General features: G+C 45.3%; 1 protein-coding gene across 21 annotated transcripts in view; it reads right to left on the minus strand.

The window, feature by feature from the left end:
* Phactr1 (phosphatase and actin regulator 1) overlaps positions 1-22,958 on the minus strand; it is a 477,602-nt gene that overhangs the window by 235,513 nt on the left and 219,131 nt on the right. For 2 of the 21 annotated variants that reach the window (NM_001440174.1, NM_001440172.1), the window contains 1 exon segment: positions 900-1,565. In NM_001440174.1, the coding sequence (NP_001427103.1) occupies positions 900-1,131 (232 nt within the window). In that variant the 5' untranslated portion in view covers positions 1,132-1,565. 21 annotated transcript variants of the gene reach the window in all.

Genomic DNA, 22,958 nt, shown 5'->3' on the forward strand with positions numbered 1-22,958 from the left:
GTCCACACTCACTTCATTACCGAGCCCTTCTGAGGCCAGCGGAGAACAGGGGACTCTAAGTCTTATCTGTTCTTCCAAAGGGAATGCTGGAAAGCCGCCTGTGCAAGCAGGTGTACTGGGGCTGAGCCTTGAGCTCAGGCCTGGCCTCTGTTAGATCTGCTGCTTAAAACTTTTCCGCGACCTTCATTGGCCCTCCTGAATCTGCACAGCGAGCTGCTGGGGAATTGCCAGCTCGTACGAAGGCACCTCCACAGAGGCATCCACACAAGCAGAGGCTTCCTCAGCACCAACTGTCCCCGGTCCTTGGCTCTTTCTGCCCCGGGGCTGCTGCCTGCACCTCCCCCACTCTGAGCACTAGGCATCAGTCCAAGAGGGACGAGCAGTAGCACTCAATAAACAAACAAACAAACAAACAAACAAACAAACACCACAGCCATATTTTACTCTAAAGGGACACCATTCCACATAACTCCACAAATGCTCAGTGAGCTGGGTCCCTCAGAGGTCAAAACCAATGACTTCTTCCAGGGAACCCACCTGAAGGAAGCTCACAATTTGTAAGCTAACCCGGCAAATCTCACAGTTGTGGAGCCCGCAGAGATGGGGCTGGGGGTGGGGGCTGGGGCGGGGGAGAAGATGTAACATCTTTTTAAAAAGCTTTTGTTGCTGCTGTGGACAGATCCCTTGAGACCCCCATCTTGTCAAATCAAAGCCCTATAGTTGATTCTTTGCGCGCTGCTGCAAGCCCACTGGCTCCCGTGACACTCTGCAAAGTGCAGGGCCAGGTTGCGGAGAGCAAAGGTCCCCGCAGTCGTCCAGGTAGCAGATTCCACCAGCCCCGGGACCATTGACTGGCAGAGCCACCTTCCCGCCACCTCCCCGACGCGCGGGGCACTCACCGTCGCGGCCGTCCTCCCCCCGGCTGCAGTTGCTGCAAATGTGCTTGATCTCCTTGCCCAGTTGACAGTGGATCACAAACGACACGTTGTTATTGTTGTTGGGGGCGGGGTCCTTCGGGGGCTTCATGCTCAGCAAATAAAAAGCTTTCTTTTTGGGCTTCACGGCGGCGCTGGCGCCTGGCAAGGCGCCCTGTCTGCAGCGCGGCTTCGCGGCGCGCGTGGGTTCCGCCATCCGCTTCCCGGGCGTCCGGGGCCGGTCGCTGATCGCCGCCCCGCGCACTGCCACTCGCGTCCCCCGGCCGCGCCCGCATGCCCCCACGCCACACCAGCGCCACTGCAGGGCGGGGCGGGGCTGGATGGCGCGCTCGAGGTCTTGACCTCTTCGAGCCCGGGCAAATTCCGAGACCCCGGGGCGGGGTGGAGGTGGGAAGGGTTGCGGAGTGCTGGACCCGCTCTTCTACCAGCGAAGCTCTGGGTCTCCTGGGCTCGTCTCCCCAGGGCGGCCCCACCCCACGTAGCACCCGCAGCTCCCAACCAGCAGGGGTTTGTAGCCACCTTCACTCTGGAAACTCAGGGCAAGATGCCACAGCCACCCCCCTTCCAGGACTCCCGCTGCCAAATGCAAGCAAGATGTACTACAGCAGGCGGCTGTCCCAGCTCTAGGGTGGAACTGAGGCCAGAACGAATTATATTCTCGGGCGGGTCCAACCACATCCCAGGACTAGGCAACCTGTTACAGCATCCTTGATGCTTTTGCTACTGATGGAAAACCTTCCCCGAGAGGAAGGGGACTTTACGGAAAATCCATCTTCCAGCCATTCTCAAACGTGCAACTCAGGAACACTAGGTAATTCACTGGATGCTCTTTAGCTGCCATTGCTCTGTGATCGCAGGCCAAGCAAGGCAGGGGATACTATGAAGAGTTCCAGAAAACAGTTCCAGAAAGAAGGCAAATCTACAGCCTTATTTGTTGAATTTTTGATTGCTATGAGTGACTTTTAAAGGTCACTTTGTGTTTAAAACCCACCCACTTATTTACAGGACACTCCTAAAGCACCTTTCAGGGAATCAAGGCGTTGAGAAGAAGCTACACTTCCCAAACATCTTATACGTTTACTTAAAAAGAAAAGGACTTTGGGGCCCGGACTTTGGGTTTCATAGGTCATTGTAGAGCCTGGGTGGGGTCTGTGCCGGTTAACAAGCTCCCCAGGGGATTTTGATGAAGCATGAACAAAAGAAATAGTTATTTACAGCCAGGTGTGTCAGCGTCCTTGTTCTTTCCACAATGTCCCATTCCTTCTGGTCCCCAAACTTGCCTTCTTTTCCCTCTTTCTGAGCCCACCAAAAGAGTGTCAATTAAAGAATCCACAGTCATTCCGTCACTTCCGGTTGTTACCAAGAACTTGCTGGGTGCTAACTTTCTTTTTTTTTTTTTTAAAGATTTATTTTATTTATTATATATATAAGTACACTGTAGCTGTCTTCGGATACACCAGAAGAGGGCATCGGATCTCCTTACAGATGGTTGTGAGCCACCATGTGGTTGCTGGGAATTGAACTCATGACCTCTGGAAGAGCAGTCGGGTGCTCTTAACTGCTGAGCCATCTCTCCAGCCCGGGTGCTAACTTTCAAACCAACCTACACGAGGGACAGGTCACTGTTGTCTGTCCCCTAACCAGGCAGGTTTAGCATGAAGGGTTCTTTCCCAGGGGAGGCTCAGTGCAGGAGGATGATCATGGGCTACCTCGTGTTGTTTCTAGGCACACTAAGCCTACCATCTCACCAACTGTCAGCCCAAACCGGCACAAGCGATGTCACGTTTATTTTATCATCGGTAAGTCAGTGTCCGCTGCCACTATCTACCCTCTACCCTGGAAGGAATGTCAGCAACAGAGCAAGGGACAGATGTTGGTGAGGTGCTTTCTTTAATCAGATCCCCCTTTGTACAAGTGTCCATTGAGGGATTTGGTAACGTTTCCCTTCTCAGCCAGGTCATCAGCCAGATCAGCCCTAAGTAAGTACCACTGCGTCTGTTCCTCTCAGACCAGGTGCCCACTGGGTCCCCAGCTCATGAGACCTTGTACCTGGGAGATGACAAAGATAGATTTGTAATATTGTTTGGATGCCTAGAGGGATGAATCTCATTACGCCATGGGCAAACGAATTTTCTAATCCTTAGGCCTTGCCTTCGTCCCAAGTTTCCTCTTAGCTCTGCCAAGTAGAGAGAAACTGTGCTCGAAGCACATTACATCTCTTTAAAACAGTGTTTTGAGCATTGCTAGCCTGTCCAACCTCACTTTCTGCCCCACAGGTCAGAACGGGAAGACTTGTGTCAACCCCTTCTGGCCTTATTAAAACAACTAGACTGGAAGCAATCTGTTATTCACTCCCTAAACACTAAGCCTGACCCAAGGCTGTGTGTCCTGATCTTAATTGGCCAAGTATCATCGTGACTGTAGCATATCGAACTCGGACATAGCTGCTAGCAAAAGCTCACCTATCAAAGGATGTGCCCTGAAGGCGGGGGGCCTTTTATTCAAGAGAAATGTGCAGGAAGAATTGGCTTGCCTTGGACAGCTACTTGGTTGGTGCTCCCTCTTCCTAGCTGTCCTCCCCACGTTGGCATCCTCTAACTGGTGCTGCCTGGCGGTATCTGTTTGTGATATGAAGCTATTTACATATTAATACATTGCAGGGCAATAAAGTTAAGACCCAGTTTCTCAGTTGCACTAGCTACAACTTAAGAGCATAGCAAGCACGCCTGGCCAGCAGCTGCTATAATCAACAGGGAGGCTGAAGGATTGTCCGTTCCCGCCCCACAACCTTGTGGTTCTTAGGTGTATGACGATTTATACCTGAGGCTGAAGGACAGAGCTGCCTTTCCTATCGCTACAACAGAAGGTTGGCTCAGAGGACCAGAGTCCAAAACATGGAGCGCTGGCAGTTGTGTCTGGCGGTTTCTGGCACCACTTTACTTCAGCAAGTAGCGGGGCTGATGGGAATGTGTTCCCTGTGTTTGCTCTTGACCTTGTTCTGTGCACTGTGTACCTCTTCGCTGAAGCTTGCTTCTGATGTCTGCTGTTAAAACATCCTAACAGATAGCTCTTGGTGTCAAGGGATGCTCGTCTCCACCCACAGACAACTCATGCCTAATGATTAGCCTGTTCTGGCTTAACTCAATCCTTGCTGTTGGTAGTTTTCCTCTCCCTTGCATCAAGAAAACGGCCATCCTAAAGTACTATATGAAAAAGAAATCCAGCGGGACTTTTCCTCACCTTTAAAAGCAAGGGAGAACATATTATATTGAAGGGAAAGACACTCCCCACGAATTCTGTCACCTCAAACAGGGCTCTGCCACATGCCGCACCTCAGGTGGCATTCCTGGGCTTTTTACCCTGATAATCTAAATAGTTAGGAGCCATGACAATGGATCGCATTGTCCCTTATTTGAATGGCAACCTTCTTCCATCCTATCTGACACTTGACTTGAAGAACCCATTCTTTTTTTTTCCCCCTGGAGCTGAGGACCAAACCCAGGGCCTTGCGCTTGCTAGGCAAGTGCTCTACCACTGAGCTAAATCTCCAACCCCTGAAGAGCCCATTCTTAAATTGGTTTGGTGTCCGGAGGGAGACTCTGCTACTGAAAATGCAATCCCAAAGACCAGCAGATTCAAGGAGCCTATTACAACTGCAGATCCAAATCTGCATTTTAACAAGATCTTCAGGAGACCTGGATACACAGTAAGGGGAGGAGAGGCCCCTGTGGGAATCAGCCTGGTGACGCCATCAATTGTCTGTGGGAAGAGTGTGTATTTTAGCTCAGCAGAAGAAAGGTTGCACTTCTGGTGCCACCAAGCTTAAAGTTTAGTGGGGAAGAGGAGGCACTTGGTAAAAGGCCAGACGTCAGTAAGAACAACCACACACACTGAATGGAAACATCAGATCTCCAATCAGGAATAGACGCAGAGAACAACGCATTCATTATCTTGGCTGGGACCTTGTGTGGAAGGGGTTCTACGGAGATTGAATGGACAGGGAAGAGCGATGTGGAGAGAGGTGTTCAAGGGTGGCTGATCTGTAGGGGCAGGAGGGTGGTGTCAAGAGGCACAGTGGGGAGGATGCAAGCTTGTAGAGGAAAGAAAGTTGTGCTGGGTTCTGAAGGTGAGGGAGCCGTCAGCCAGCGAAGCAGTAACCGAAAAGTGGGCTTTCTAGATGAACGCAGAATTATGGTGACGCCAGAGGCCCTTGAGATGCTCTCAGTCTAGATGTGAGAAGCTGGGAGTCCTCTGTTCCAAACCCAGTGAACAGGGAGTGGGCATGATTAAGGAAAGAGCTTTTGTTGTGCTCTTTCTATCTGCTACTTTTCTTGCTGCTGTGGCAGAATTCCCAGCAAAGGTCAGTGAAGGGAGGGAGGGTTTGTTTTCACTCCTGATTGGGACGCTATCAGCCCACTGTCGGCCCAGTCTTTTGAGAAGGGAACCATAACGTCTTAATGTGATTTACTGGACTGTGGCAGACTCTAAGTCATAGGCTGGGCCTACCTATAATCTGCAAGGGGAACCCTGTGGCAGGATGTAACTCTACCAGCGAGGCTCTCTGTCCAGAAGGTTCCAAAACCTCCCCCAACCAACTCCATCAGCTAAGACCAAGCATTGAGCCTATGGGGGGGGGGGGGGATTTGACACCCAAGACATATGCTTAAGAAGTTTTTTTAACTCTTACCAAAAAAGGACACATAAAGGCCAATACCAGGCAGCTCTGGAACCATTCAGAGGGGTGTGCGTTGAAAACCTAAATTTACCGTACATCCCCGATGCAAGAAGAATTTGAAAATCTTTTCTCGCTTCTGTCCTTGCCTGCCTTAGACTCTTGCTGTCCTTCCTGTTTCCATATTGTCCTTTATCACCTTTCTCCTTCCGAGCCCCAATGAGTCGACTGGCACCCATCCCTGTATCTGTATCTGAAACGTGTGGATGTGATCTTATCTGATCTTTCCAGATATAACCAAAGGCCTTGAGATGAAGTGACCATCCTAGATTATGTTGGTGGGCCCAATAGCAAGTGTTTTTTATCAAAGACACACGGGTGGTGCTGGAGAGGTGGCTGGCTCAGTGATGTGTGTGGATGGAGTATTTGAGTTTGGTTCCCAGTACCCACATCAAGTGGTTTGCAACCTCCTACAACTCCAGATCCATGGGTCTAATACCCTCTCAGGCCTCTGTGGGCACCTGCACTCAGGTCACATACACCCACCTAGCCATATGCATGTACACTTAATTAAAATAACAGTAAGTCCTTTTTTTTTTAAAAGACACATCGGAGAGTCAGACCAAAAGAGGAAGCCCTGTGAAGACAGACCCAAGACGGGAAAGCTGATATGAGAGCTAGAAAAAGACAAAGATGAAATTTTCAAAAGATCTGTGGGGATCGCGGCTCATCTTAAACTTGGACTTGTGGCCTCCAGAACGTTGACATGATAAAGCCCTGTTGCTTTAAGCCACGGCTTTGTCGTCACTGTTGCATAAGGCCAAGACAACTAGTGTACTCATTAAATATTAACAACATTCTCTCAATCGCAAAACATGGAAGTACTTTTCAGATCTGGCCTATGATTTTTTTAGATTTGGCCTAAATGTGTAGGGCAAAATTAAGTCAAGGTTAAAAATGCCAAATTGTTCACAAACACAGAAGGGTGTTACACTATTGGTATTGGTGTGTGTGTATGTGTACATGCCTGTGTACGTATATATATATGTGTGTGTATGTGTGGTGCATGTGTGTAGTAAGCATGCATATATATGTGTGCATACGTGTGTGAATATGTGTGTGGTGTCTGTGTAGAGTGTGTGCGTGTGTGTGTGTGTGTGGTGCATGTAGAATGTGTGTGCATGTGTGTGTGGTGTGTATAGAGTGTGTGTGCATGTGTGTGTGTGGTGCATACAGAGTGTGTGTGCATGTGTGTGTGTGTGTGTGTGTGGTATGTGTAGAGTGTGTGTGCATGTGTGTATATTTATGTGTGGGGTACCTGTATGTGTGTGTTGGGGGTGTTGCTTGGTGGGTACTTCGTTTGCTGTGGCAGGAGATAGAATGGATGTGCAGATGGAACTGAAGTAGCCTGGAGTTAGAGGACACACAGCCTCCCGGCCTTTCCTATTTAGTAGATTGGTCCAGGACTTCTAGTGGATGCCTGAAGTTGGTCGGCCATAGCCTGGCCTAGCCTGTGCCATGCACTCTGTTTTCCCTAACAAACTCAACATGTGATTTTTTTCTGTCCTTGTAAGTAGAGACCCTTTCCATTTCATTTAAAGGAAGCAATTCACAGCTTGCCTTTGGCAGATACAAATGGCCCACTTCACCATCCTTGTACATCAGGGCCATTATAGAGTATAATATGGGCTACTTGAACACAGACTATAATACCGATATTATATTATCTGATAACCGAGATAACTACTAAATGAGTTAAGAGTAGCTATCATGTGGAGCGCTGGATATAGCAGCAAGGGGAAGACTCCAGCTCTAGAGACGGTTCAGTGTGCAAAGTGACAGGTGCACAAGCACAAGAACCTGAGTTCAGATCTCCGTGCAACACCTGGGCATGGTGGCACAAGCCTATACTCCCAGCAAAGAGAGTCTGCAGGATGGGTTGACACAGGAGGCTCCCAGGGGCTTGGTGGCTAGCACTGTACCTAAGGCAGCAAGCTTCTGGTTCAGTGAAGAAACCCAGTGTCAGAAAAGCAAGGTGTAGAGCAGCAGAAGAGGACATCCTAATGTCAGCTTTTGTCCTCCATGAGGACATCCCTTCTAGATGCATGCACATGTAATCACACACATATACACATACACATACATATATACACACATATCACACATATACATACATACACGTTATGCATACATATACATACATCCCACACTCATACACACACATACACACAAATACACATACACACATACACTCATACACATGTGCATACATACACACACATATATACACACATATACACATACATATATAGACACACATCACACACATACACTCATATACATATGTATGCATATATACACATACACATATACCACATACACTCATACATACATACACATACATATACACAAACATATCACACATATACACATACACGTACACATATACACACACATACACTCATACACACATGTACATACAGACACACAAACATCACATACCTACATATACTCATATACACACAAGCATACATACACACACACACACACACACACACACACACACACACACACACCACAAGGGTTCACCTCACTGTTTAGAATGATATGCAGTTGAAAATGCATGAATTACTTTTATGGGATTTTCCATTTAGCATTTTTGGACAGTGGTTGATCATGGGTAACGCATGCTGGGGAATGCAAAGCCACAGATAAGGGGCCGTGGCACAGCACATTTATATTCTGTGCATGAAGACAGCGATGGGCACTTGATGCGGGAGGCAGAGTATTGCAGGCAACTGAGGGATGTGTAAGTAGAAGTCATATTCAGCCCTATAGACTGGTCCTGCTACATGAACTAGCTTCAGCTGGCCTTGTATAATACATTATAAATATCCCTGACTCTTTCATGTCTAGTTATTATTTTGATCACTCTTGCAAGTTGAGATTAGAAAGCACCTCACAGGATGCAAGGTTTGATTCTCCCAGGGGTAGTGTTTGCCTAGAAAGAATCTGTAGTCTTCAAACTGAGTTTTGTAGCCTGTGACAACATTCTTTCAGCCTCAGATTTCCCCCTTATTGTTTCATAATCCAACCCAGCAGGGGTTTGGTGCAGAATCCAGGGAGATATCTGTGGACATTAAGGTTTACAGAAGCAACTTCATCTGTCTGATTTTAGAACTGGAGTTGGACTTCTTAAAAATACTCTTGAGGCATCTAAATGGCGCGAGCAAGATTGCTTTTGTGTTTTTTTGACTTTTGTTTGTTTTAGCTAAGGGAATTTCCCCCCCTAAAAATGCTAAATATAAAGTGGGTTTTTTTTTTTTTACTTCCAGGCTCATAATAATTATGCTTACTAACAGGATTGTTCTGTGAAAATCCTCCTGAAAAGAGCAGACAGCAATATGAAGAGAAGAGATTGAAGATGTTGAAACAAAACAGGAAGGGAAAGAACCAGTGGAGGGTGGGCCTCCAGAGAATGATCTGCGCTAGGTTTCGGGTCGCAGCGCTGTCTTGGGGGAGCTCTGTAGGTCTCGGTTTCCTAATAGGTTCTCAACATGTAATAGGGCGTGGCCTTAAGCCCCTCCTCCTGTTGCCTCAGCTTCCCCGGTGCTAGAATTACCAGCCTGTGAGCTCACTGTGATGGGCGAGGCAAGTCTCCTTATTTTTCTGAATTAGCACAAGTGGGAAGAGGATGGTCCTAGTATAGTTCTTGGGTCCGGTAGAAGAGTCTTATCCCTAGTAGCCGAGATGTTAAAGAAAATGACATTTTAGTGACTGGCAGAAAAAAGGTCAGGTCTGGTGGGAAACACAGCAAGGTGTTCCAGGAGTAGACATCTTCAAAGTCGGTGTTGCTAACTCATGAACGACTTCCCGCCCAAGCTAAAAATCAGACATCAAATACTGCTCAGAGCTGGGAAAAATCAAGCCCAGGTTAGGCCACAGTTAAGGATTGCCAAGAATTAACATGTGGGCCTTGCCATTCTAAAGTTTTTTTTTAACATTATGTTCCAAATTATAAATTCTATTTTAAGTTAGATATATACACCCTTATCCTTCATATACATGTAATCTTGTGTTCCTTTTAGAAACAGGCTTCTTTGGGGACAGGCTTAGGTTACTTGTAGCTATTTAGCACAGAAATGATATTAAGTGTTTCATAGTAGAATAAAACATGAATGAGAAAGTTCACTAACCGAGAAATGACAACATACATTGAAATATCTTAAAGATAACAAGTTTGAGACAAACAAGTTGACATGAGACATCTCCCTCTCTCCATACATCCATGTATCACATATGTGTATTTATACGTTCATATGTATACCTATATATGCATGCATAATCTTTTTTTATTCAAGACACGATCTTGCTATCTACAGCCCAGGCTGACCTTCAATTCACAGTCCTGCCTGCCTTCGCTGACAAAGTGCTGGTATTTTTAGGTGCATGTCACCATGCCTGGTCTCACAAAACATTGTTATATGCACAACGTTAAAGCCCAGGGAACTGACCATGACCTAATTTTTTATAAAACAGATATTATACATGTTAACCTTGTTCTCCAACTATTTCCGAATCCTCAGGAGCATGGTGGCACGACAGCCCGTGCAACTAAAAGACCCTGTGAGCAGGCAGGGCTGGGTGAAGAGTTGGGACTTGGGCACGATGAACTGAAGACCAAGATGGAGGGAGGCCTCTGCTCCCATTTGTGCTCCAGAGTGAGACAGTGACGAGTTGCTGTAGCTACAAATTCAAACGTTCCCCGAAGGCTTGCTGCAGGCTTGGCTCCCAGCCTGTGACACTCCTGGGAGGTAGAGGGACTTTGGGAGGGACTTGGGTCACTTGAATTTGCCCTTGATAGAGAGCCTGGCCTCTTCTCTCTCTTTCTTTTGGCTTCCCAGCAACCATGAGGTGAGCAGCCTCTTCACCACAAATGCCCCTGCCACGATGTCCTACCCCATTAGAATCCAATGGGAAGCAACCAACAGACTGTCCACTGAAATATGTGAAACCCCGAGCCTATATAGGCATTTTCCCCTCCTCTCCTTAAGTTAATTAAGTCCAACTTTTGTCCCAGTGATACAAGGCTGACTAAAACATAAACTATGACCGAGGTCTGCAATGGGAGAAGCATTCTTGTGCCTGGGCAGTTTACTGAAACGCTGGTGGTTTTCACTGCAGGGGAGTCTGCTGTCGAGAGGAAGAGAGCAGTCAGAGGTGCTTGTGCGTGGCGATCGCCTTTTTAATTATTACAGCAACACTGCTTGAAGATAGGGCTATTATTTTCCTTTTACACCCCGGGAAACAGAAAAATCAATGCGATTCAATCTGTCTCCAGGCTTCTCAAAATTAGCATTTTTACCCAGTAGAAATTTGAGCCAAAATATGTTTTAACGGTAAAGCACATATGTCCTCCCCCAAACATCCCACTGACATTCAGGGAGCCAGCTGATTGGTGGTTTTGCATCAGAGGACCCTCGCACTATTTTAAGAAAGAAGCATATGGCATCATAAAACTACACAAGCAAGAAAGGTTATCAGACTGCGGGCACAGGACACAGAAACCTTGGCTGTCATGCAGGGCAGAACTGTTGGTGGTAAAGGGGACAGGAGTAAAAATAGGAAGTGCAGTGTCTTATCTGTCATCTGCCCTTTCAGTCTGTAAAACAGACCCCAGTTGGATACTCCCTGGGGGGGTCTTTGGAGGGCTGGCATTGTGTCTTTGTCTGTGCTGAATCCCTTGGGGCCGTTTCATGTATGATTGGCTAATGATAGATAACTGACCTTCCGGACAGAGTCACAGTTGCTTCTCCAGAGCATGTGTGGGACTGAGCTAATAGACAACACAACGCTGGCAAGAAATAGAGTGACTCTTGTAATTGTGATAATGTTCATTACACACAGAATGGAGCTGGGCGGGCAGGGCTGGAGGTAGCAAGCTATGGGGAGGCTTTCAATGTTATCACGGGCGCTCAGGCATGTGACATACAAATGACTTCCTCCAACACAACCGTCCAATTCTCCGAAGAACACATTACAATATGCTCTAAGACTTGTCAAGTGTTTGATCAAAAGACCATCTCTGTTTCTAACAAGCTAGGTTATATCCTTTCCCCAGTGCTGCAGGATCCTGGGATCCAGTGAGCTTCCAAATAATTCTGTACCCAGAGAAGCCAGATCGAAGAGAGAGGATGCCTAATTTTGTTATATTTCAGTAGTTTCCTCCACCAGGCAGACTATAGACACACTATTTACTACAAGAATACTTTGTAGCCATTTTTCATATAAGAGAAATGTGGTAATGAGAGAGTCAATAAATGAAAAAGCTAAGTGATCTCTAAAGAGATTAAAATACAGCATACTATTGGAATTTAAGAGAGCAATATGTATTAGATTATATGCACATACATTATCTAACATCGTATATATGTATAGTATGTATATATGTGTATGTGTGTGTATATATAATATATATATATATATGATGGAGGAAAAGAGGGAGAGAAAGAAGGAGAACTGTAAAATCTCCTTTAGGGTCACAGTGATGTGCTTAAAGGATGAGAGAGGCCATCATGACTAGGGTAGGGAGATGAGGAGGGATTTGGCAAACTTCAAATGCATTTGAGAAACTGTGGGCTTTTTATTAACAAAAATAGTGAATATATTTGTTCATAACATGTATTTAATAATAATAATGATAATAATAATAATAAATCCCATACATTTTAACTAGATTCTATATAATAATCACAGTATCAAGATATACAGCTTATTTATAGCCTAGTGACTGAAACTACTTAAAGGAACTGCCAGAAAACTGTAACTCTGTGAAGTTCTTTCCTTGCCTCCCTTTTTATCAGCTCGCTTGTTTCCAAACTGCCAATATGTTGGGAGACTGAGAGCATTTAGTTAAGACCCTTTCTCTTAAGAAGAAAACCATTCCTCTCAGGTTAGTATATCCCACCAAATCTGTCAATTTCTCTTAATAGCAAAGGAGCCTGAGAATTAACCTTATCTCCAAGTCCTAATCCGAACTCTGTCATAACAATAAAACACTCCACTTTTGCTTGCAAGAGAGGAAGGGGAGTGGTAGGTGGAGCTGACGAAAGTTCCCCCTCCGCCATGCTGTTGGGAAGGGTTGACAAGCATGGTGTCCTCAGTTCCTGAGTCCACATTAGCATGCTTGGGCATCAGGGTCTGCTAACTTTTATTAAATGGCACACATTAAGTAAAGTCTGGGCTGTGTAGCGCATTTTATACACTTTGGGGACCTTTACCCACCATTAAGTTCATTTACAATGAACTCTCCAGGTAGGCTTTGGCAAAGACAAGCCTAATGCCCAGTAGCTGCACAGGATCAGACCACACCCGATGCTGCTTTTGTCTTAGGTGTCTTTTTCCAGCAAAGGCAGTCTCTGTTTCACACTGCTCTTAAATCAAGAGGGGAATAGCAGGAGACACGGATCGACACAGGGAATGCTGTGTGCTTACAGTTTTCCTTGAGTTTTATTAGAAGTCTTCACGATGGGAGCTACAGATCTCTCCTTCTGGAAAAGCAGCAGAGTTATTTTAACTGAGAATAAATATTTGTAACCGCTAATGGGCATGAAGAGTGGAATTGGCTCTACTGTATTGTAGCACATGGTGGTGCTTTGCCAGGCTATGGAATAAATTTAATGGCTGAGCATCTGATGCAGCATTTTTTTTTTGTTTATCTGGAACATTGTACTGCTTGTAATAATAATAATAATAATAATAATAATAATAATAATAATAATTTTTAAAAAAGATGAGTATTGAGCTATAATGTTTTCTAAAAGATACAAGTTCAAATTTCATACAGAAGGGAAAAGATGGTTGACCCAGGCAGGAAAAGGCCCGTTCCCTGCAGAGGTATAATTCAATGTTAATTGTAAATACCAGGGAGTAGGGCCAAGAGGGACCCACTTCTCTTGGGTATTGGGCAGAATTAAAGCACTGTTAAAACGCTGTTGGGTTCTGCTAAAATTGTAGTGTTAATAATATTGTTAATAAGTTCTCTATGCTTATATTGTAAGCATTATATTTGAAGGTTATGTCCCTGTAAATAAGCCAAATACACTCAGCTTTGTGCAATTCGGCTCCCTAATTAGCAGCGAAGAACTATCAATCAAATAGCCAACTGCATCACCCTCGTGCCCCCGAACCACCCGCATAGATTCTCCTTATGCCTGGGATTTGGGACAACGATGTGAAAGGTATCAGAGGGTGTCCTGGCTCTCAAAAGTGCTGCCACCCCTTGTTAGTGCAGTGTGATGAAGCCAAGAGGCTGGAGGAACCATTTCCCTCTGGCCAGAGGGGGCGCACTTCCCGAGTGCAAGGACTCCACTGACTCAGGGCAAGGATCCAATGGATCCAAAGCAACAGCCTTGTGTTTGTGCTAGAAGCAAGGCTGTGATTGGCCATTCAAATGGCTGTGATTTGTCCAAATCCCTCTCTGTATAAGCAGGCTGTATGAACCCCCCCACCCCCCAGCCAGTTCTTGGTAAGTACATCCCTGTGCTTACCCCTCTGCTGGCGACATCAGGACCATTGATGATGTTTCTAGAGTGGTTTTTCCCTGCCTCCTTTCAGAAATTCAGGCTGATGAGGGCCATGGCATCCAAAAGGCCTTCAGAGATGGTTCTCGAGGCCGCACCAGTTACCGAGGGTTCACAAGCAGCCCTGTTTCCAACAGCCACTGGTCCCCTAGCCTGAGCTCCCCTAGCCTGAGCCCCAACAACCAGCACTTGACTGCCATAGTGATAGTGGCCAGCAGAAGCCTTTACCCTTCTCATTAGAGATGCCCAAAGGCCTGAACCCATCAAGAGGAGCAGTGTGTGGCGATACCAATTAGGGATCCCAGCCACGCCCCTGAATCCTGGCCCTGGTGGAATAGGATGATGCCGGTGTTTGATTGATTCTGGTAATGGGTCGGTTACCAAATGGACTTACTTCCTAGGTGTACCCAAATGCTATACCACCAGCGCCCATGACCACAACTGAGGGAGCAGCCTGAACATCTCCATCCAGGAGAGGCAGGGATGAAAGGAATAGATGACTAGAGAGTGGAGAGCTGACACAATGTTGCAAACAGTGGTGAGAATCCAGGAGTTTGGTTGGCTAGAATAATTCCAGACAGCTGTCTTCAGAGGCAAGGTCTCAAACTGGTGGCTGGGAGTTGAAACAGTGGCTCTAGCCAGGAGACTAGCGTCTCAATACTGGAAGCTTGTTTGGGACAGCAGGGCTGTTAGGGAAAGGGGTTCTGATACTTAAGGCAGGTACAGGGACTTCATTTTAGAGGCAGGGACTTTCCTTTTAGAGGCTGGCACTCCTGCTGTGTCCACCTGTCTACTGTTACTGCTCGCTGCTGTTAAATAGTGACGGAAACAAGCCTTTGAAAAGGTTCTCACCTACATACGCACCATTTCTATCCAGCTGGAGCTAGTGAGCGCCACAGCAGCTGATTGGTGATACCAGCAGATGTCTGACTACCTACTTGGCTGATAATTGAGTCATCTTCAGCTTCAAATGGAGATGGGTATGAATCCGGGTTGATACATCCGTCTGCAACTGTGCGCTCTTGCCACCTGTCACTGTCACCCGGACTAAAATTTGAGGGGAGATTAGCCTTCGAAATTAGGGAATTTCTTGTCAGACATTCGAATCCACCCACAGCTGGAGCGTGGAATGGAGAAAGAGAAGTACAAAAGCTTCAGCCCTGTAACGGAAGAAGAGCAGAGTGGAAATAAAGGAGTCCTCTCCTAAAGTGGGAGGTACCAATCGCTGGGTTTCAATAGTTTCTTTTGGTCAGTGCTCCTATCGAACCCAGGGATGCTGGGAGGTACCCTGTGACTGATCTACACTTCCAGCCTGGACTTCGCTCTTTGGGCTGGCTCCTGTTGAATCACACACAGAGAGAATTTCTTTTTCTGGGCGAAATGATTTCAGAACATTACAGAGAAGCCTTAAGAAAGACTTGATTATGCCCATCAGCTGCTGCAGGTGGTAGTGGGAAAGAAATTATTCAAATGGGTTTGCAATATAGAGTGTGAAGACATAGAGCGTGAAATTCAGCGGCCCAGTCACCAACTATCATTTTCCAAGTACAGATTGTCCTCTGCAGCCACCACCCCCAACACACTGTACAGTTATATGGGTGTGAGTCCCCTGCATGGTTCATGAATCCTGCTTTTTTTGTCTTCTGCATGCAATGTCTGGGTTATTCGTTCCTCTGTCCTGCCCCACTTATGTTGAAAGAGTCTCCAAGACAGTGAAGGAACGAGATAGTTCTTTCGTTCTTCAGGAAAGTGAATTATGGAGATACCTTTCATTGTTAATGTTTGTAATTAAAAATCCACCAGCACTTTATAATGTAGCAAACACCTACATGTAAGCATTCCACTGTGACACTTGTGAATTTTTCTTTTAAGGAACAACTGCCCCTTGACACACCCCCTGATTACTTCAGGAACCTTCCTGAAGAGTCCATTCTTCTAGAAAGCCAACCCAAGTTAAGTTGGATTGCAAAGATGAAACCTTTCAGAAGGATTGCCCTTGAAATACCAAGTGTATGGGTTGGTTAAGAAGATGGGCCAGGCAAGTACTGATCAGGACGACCTTTCTGAAAACCACTCTTTTACTCTAACAGATTAAATTGCAAGCATTAAAAGGGTGTCCGCAGACAGAAAGACACCTCTGGGATCGATGCTGTTTGCAGATAGAAATGACTCTAAGTAGACTGGGGCATCCTAAGATACTGAACCTTGATCTACAAGTCTAACCTACCATGGTTGTTGCACTCTCAACGTTTCATGGTTACCTAGCCATCCCTGTCTGGGTGGGGCTTCAACATGGACATGCCATCTCCTTATCTTTCTCAGGAACCTCTTTGTCTTCTACAAGCCAGCAGCAAGCCAGCCATTTTGGAAAACCCCCTTCACACATCCTGGTACAAACCTACTCAGGCCCCCATGCCACTCTGGAACTGGCTGCTGTGGGCTAACATTAACACTTTGGAATACTTGCAGTTGAAAAACGAAGAAGGGGACAGTGAGGGCAACCCTAGCCACGGGTTTTAAGCATCTACACCGCATCTTATTTATTTCAGCACTTTAAGAAGGAAAAAAAAAAAAAACCAGAAGGAAAAATTCCAGCTTTAGCCAAAGACTACCAATCCCTCCCTTTCCACTCATTTCCAAATGCTGCCTCATTTCCTGAGCTGGTGTTGGTGTGGTTCACCTACACTTTAGTACCTTTACCATGTGTGTTTTGAAATTTCAAATCTCGCCTTTTTATGTGTCGGTTTTAAATGCACTGTGAGTGGTATCAGTTTCTTTTTTGAGACAGGGTCTGATGTAGTCCAAGCTGGCCTTGAACTTGCTTGGTAGTTGCAGATGACTTTAAACTCCAGACCTTTCCCACCCCCCTTCCTGCCACCTGATTTCGTTTGGTGCTGGAGACTGAATTTGAGGCACCATGAATGCTATGTGAGCTGAGCTATGAGCCCAAAGGTATTGCCTTTTTACTGTGCAATACCAGCCTGCATTTAACTCAACACCGTAGGTCGATTACTGCATGCTGAGTCACATAATCTCAGTTCAACTTTCCCACGGCGCTAGCATTCAATGCACGACTGAACCATCTCTGGTTTTACATCAGCGATACAGGGCTATTTGGATGGCCTCCAGGTCTGTGGCAATTACAGGCAGTTCCCCCGTGAGTATCCCGATGTGTTCTCGCCTGTGTTCAGATGCATTTGCTGTTCCAAGGAATGTAAGGATGGTTGGAGCAGCTGGGTCGCCGCAGGACATGCACAGCTCTAAAAGTCACTTAGCTATTACCACCCAACAACAGCTAATGAAGTTTCCTGTCTCTTCACTATTTCAGATTTATCAATATTTTAATTGGCTCTGGTGCTAGGGACTTAATTGCTCTGTCATGGTGACCTGGTAGGCAGCCAGAATGGTACATACAAATTCCCCTTATTTTGGGGTTCTCTTTTTCTCACTGATTTATACAGACTCCTTTTACTTCTAATGATTTTTATGAGCTCGATGTGCCGACATGTTTCATTCAGATTTTTGCTGCATTTCTTCCCCATTAACCATTTAATTTCTAAACTCTGCAGGTCTTATGTCTGCCCTGTTGTGCTTTTTATTATCCCTCGGCTCCACCTCATGGTTCCTTCAAGTAGTAATTCCTTCATATATGCCACATCGAATGCTAACCAATTCAAATACATGTTTGCACCGAAGCACTATTGGTAAAAACCAATGTGCTTTGCAAATATTAAAAGCTTTTGTCAAGTTGCAAATTCTGACCAATCACATTTTGATTCATTTTGGCTACACAAATTTCTTCACTTGATCTTAGCCGAGAAGCGATCACGAATTTCTTAGGTACTTAATTCCACACATGATTCCAGCAATGTTTTATAACTGATTTTATTGCACTTTAGAGACTTGTTTTGTATGGTATTAATGGTTTAGAATTTATTGACTACTGTGATTTGGATTACAGTTAATCTTCAAATAGTGCATAAATTAAAATAACACATAGTCTTTGGATGAACATGTACATTAAACCAAACATGTTAGTTGAGTCGCTGAAATTTTCGCTGTATTTATCGAAGTTGAACCAACCTGTCAGTTACTGAGAAAATATTTTTAAATCAAATCTCCACTTAGACTTTTGTATAAACAAATTTTTCCTTGTAATTTTGATCATTTCCTTGTCCTATTTTAAGCAGTATTTTATTAGTCTTCTATATTTCTGTATGAGATGCTTTATCATTAAGATTAATGATGGCCATTAAGTATTAACTATTTAACATTAAGTATTAACTGTTTTCATTAAGGTACAGTTTTCATTATCTTTAATGATGCCATTATCTGCAGTCACTTGACTTGACAGCAACATTGGCTCGCCACGGCTCCTTGGCTAATCCTCGCCGATGAGCTACTGGTGCGTCATTTTCCCACTGACTGAACAGGAAGGTTGAGTCTATCTACAGAGGCGGTGACACATTTATACGATATCATTTCAGTCTCCTATTTTCCTTTCCTCCTCTTCATCTCCGATGGCTGGCATTCTATTTCTTTATTTTTGACCTTCCTCTGGTGTAGAAGTTACATCGACCTGATCGTGACCTGTGGGCTTCTCTCTTGCTAACTCTATATCTGTGACTGCTAAGTCTGCTCTTCCTTTCCTTATGGAGTTTGTGGTTTTTCTTTGTGAGTTTAGATGCAGCCTGGTGCTTTTCAGTTCCTACGTGACATATTTTATTTGCTTTTTAGCATATATTTTTGTTCTATGTCTGAGCCCTTTGCCTGCATGTATGTATGGGTACTGTGTACGTGCGTGCGTGCGTGCGTGCGTGCGTGCGTGCGTGTGTGTGTGTGTGTGTGTGTGTGTGTGTGTGTGTTCTTGGTGCTTGTGGAGGACAGAAGATGAAGATGGATCCTCTGGAACTTGAGTTACAGATGATTATGAGCCAACGAGTAGGTGCTGGGAACTGAACTTGGGTCCTCTCTAAGAGCATCACATGCTCTTAACCACTGAGCTACTTCTTCAGCTCAGTCCACAATAGGGTTAACTTTGCTTCAATTGCTATCTCAGTGCTCTCAATGGAGTAGAAGTTTGAAAATATTCCTGGCATTTGTAAGTCCTATGGGGACTTCCTGAATGCCCTAGGCTTCCAGTTTCCACTCCTCCCAGGTACCATCTCCCTCGATCCAGATCCCTACTTTCTAATCCCCCTTGCTACTACCCAGACCTTACAGCAGGAATTCTCTTATTTATTGATTTCTTATCAATGGCTAGATTCCTGAGGATTCCCTCAGGCACTGTTGTAACCCAGAGTCTCTCATCCCTGAAGCTGGCATTGAGAATTCACCCCAGTGAGCTCAGTGTGTTTGGAATACAAGCCGGCTAGCTCACAGGAAAGCCAGCTTGGTCTTCCCTGTGTCTGGAAGTTGAGGTCACATCTTTGTATGTTTCTCTCCATTCTCATGAGGGAGCCTATCAAAGGCGGGGATGGGTGCACTGCCCTTCATTCTCTCTGCTCCCTTTTCCCAGCTTCTCCCTTCGTGTCTGTCAGGTTGTAAACAGGAGCTTAGTAAATATTTAATGAATGGATGGATTTAATTCTGGTGCATTCAACATCCACTGAAAGGTTACAACAGCATGTTCTTTGCAATGTGATGCAGCCTGTGTTGACGTCATTTATAAGAGACATGTGACAGTAGCAAGGGACAGAGAGAGATGCTGCAGAAGTCTAGGGTGCCAGATTCTGTTGACCTCACCATCAGTAATGAATAATTTTCTTCCTCACTGTTTGAAAGATTGTTTAAATTTAATAATTAAAATGATACCGTGGCCCAAGAAGAGCACTCCTATGCTAACTATAGCTTCTGGCTACCTACTTATGCTGTACACTGAACCGAGGCAAGGAGGCAAGAAGCTTCATTTAAAAAAAAAACACACAGGGTCCTTCATTTTCAATTTGCTTATAGTACAAGAGAAGGGTACCCTGAGTTTCTGTTCAACTTCTGTCACTGGAGGATCTTAGGGAAGGGCTGAAGGAATGAGAAAGAACAAAGGCCTGGTCTTTAATTAACCAGAAAGTCTTCCTTTTCCTACGCTTACTTTAAATCAATTTTGTTTCTTTCCAAACCTGGTAAAGAATGATTCATGTGAATGGATTTGGAATATGAGAAAACAGAAGACACCAGGGCTGGAGGTGGGGTGGGGTGGGGGTTGGGATTGTATAGCTCAAGGATAGAACACTCGTCCAAGGTATGAAAAGCCCTGACTTTGATACCCAGTACCACAAGTGAGCAAACAGATGGTCATCAATGAGGCCAAGCATGAAACTCATGCATAGGCCCTGGGGTCGATTCCTGTCAGAGTTTAAAAGAGAGAGAGAGAGAGAGAGAGAGAGAGAGAGAGAGAGAGAGAGAGAGAGAGAGAGAGAGAGAGAGGAGGGAGGAAGGGAGGGAGGAAGATAGAGAAATAGATACTAATTAAGAGTTTGAAAGATGTGTCTTAATTTTAAAAAAAAGACAGAGAGACAATGTTATACCAATGTCGTAATTAAGGTCACATATTTTTGGTTGGAATTTTTAAGGCTTGCCACACTGAGTGATTGATATCTTCATTACTTGAAATCTTGGCTTGGCTTTAAAGTGTACAAGACAATATTGTGCTTGTGATTTTCCACCCACCCCTAAGACAAAGTCATTATAGCTTAATCTAATTAAACTGAGTCCACCATGAGAGTGCTGGCCTCCCAATAATGCGCCTCTTCATCCAGCTCTCAGCTAATTCCTCGGAGGCCGGCCAGCTCCAGATGCTAACAAAATGCTGATGAGGGAGTTTGAGCTCTTCAGTTTTAGGGCTGATTTTTTTTCCTTTTTGGAAGAAAAAGATGTAGGACAGGAATTCTGTCAGACAAGAATAAACCGAGGAGGGAGAGGGAATATATTTTAATGGGATCCAGGGAAGTGTAGAAGACTACTTTTCTGTGTGCTTGGCTTCTCCAGAAAGCACCATGATGGACAGGTGCTCTTGCTGTAATGGAATGAACCATTAACTACTGAAGGCTGATCTTCCAGAGAGCTCTGCAAATGGAAAAATTTCCAGCTTCAGACAGCCCTGGTAAATCTCAGATTAAGCTTACCAATTTACTGCCCGGACATCCCAGAACATCAGGGTCCTATACTATAGAAACAACTCATGCCACCCTCATTTATCAAGAAAATGATATCCAGGCAAAGCAGGTACAATCCTTTCAGGTGGGTACCCTCTTATAGCAAGAGACTGGTCTTAGGGTCCTAGATCAACCATGATGCGTAGGAGCTGTGGGTTGGTCTGACATCCAATGATGATGCCTTATGCTAGGGAGGGTGGTGGTGGTATGAAACTGGGGGATATCCCAATGTGTGAGAAACACATATCCAGGGATCATACCTTCATGCTGGGATTATGGCTTCCTGGGTAGCCTGCTACCTGTCTGCTGTTTGGGGTATCTAATTAGACCCTTAAAAACACTTTTCTTGTGGAGGATGAGAAAGGGCATCCTGAGATCTAGAGCCAAGTCAAACCCTCTGTGGCTGACTGACCTAACCACTAATACAACTCAATATCCTGTAGAATGGACCCGAGGCTCAGGAATCACCACCTGGACAACACTCTCTTGATGATCTCAGCGGGGCTATCCTCCATTCTGTGCTGAACCCTCAACTCAGCTTCTTCAAGCCTTGCCTCTCCTTTGGCTTAATGAATCTGTGGCTATATGTCTGCCTCTCCCTAGAGCATCTAATTCTCTGTAGGAACTGGCTTCATCTGTGTCTATTTGTGCCTTCGGTACCTGGCCACATGGCCTAGCAGTGACATTTAGAAAACGAGTAGTGAAGGGCTCGTCTGCCCAGAAGTCACCTTACACATAGAGCGTGCCATATGTAGATTGTTCTCTACTTACTATGCAGAGGATGCGAAGCTCTAGGAAGGCTGTGTAAAGAGTAGGAAACAATCACACTGGTTGGGTAAACATGGTGCTTTCCCCTTTTTGAAATTTGTTGTGGCAGCAGGTTGAGCAAAGAGCGCACTGTTCTGGATCTGTGCTCCCAGGGGATTCTGCCAAGAACTCTTCTTGGAGCTTTTCACTCTAGCTACACAGCTGGTACCTTGACTTGAGCCTTACTTCCACACCTCATTATCACTTCTGTAACCTTAAAAGCTCTGTGAGGAGGGCAGGTTCTTACTGTTACTGCCACTTCACAGAAGCCAGCAAGACAGATTGGTTAGGTGACGCCTTCCTGATCCCGCATAATGGAGTGATGCCAAAAGTCAAACATGACTCTTCTCTTGACCTACCTAGCTCTTTCCCATCTTAAATTTACTGCCATGATGCTGGTCACAGTGCTTAGCCTGCTAGCATCACTTATTTTTTTTAATCTTAAAAGAGGAATAACATTGTCCAGGTAGGAGGAGATAAGATCGCAGAGTTAAGAAGTTGCTCAGATAAACGGCAAACATCCCCGTTTTGCATCTTGGCGGTTTCCCATGATTGATGGACATGGTTCTTTATTCATAATGCATCACGTCGACTGACACCAGTGATGATGATTCTGTAGCCAAACCTTTAGCTTCAATACTTCACTATGAATATGTAACAGGGCATCGGAGCATTTCTCCCTCTCTGTCGCTCCTACCCATGGAAATCGGTGGTCAGCATGATGTGGCTGTTTGCCAGACAATACTCGGAGAGGATTTCTGGGTCATCCACAGCAATCAGTCTGGATGGAGGCTATTTAATTAATCTATAA

The sequence above is a fragment of the Rattus norvegicus genome, chromosome 17 (assembly GCF_021556685.1).
Source record: "Rattus norvegicus strain SHRSP/BbbUtx chromosome 17, alternate assembly SHRSP_T2T, whole genome shotgun sequence".
Taxonomy (NCBI): Eukaryota; Metazoa; Chordata; class Mammalia; order Rodentia; family Muridae; genus Rattus; species Rattus norvegicus.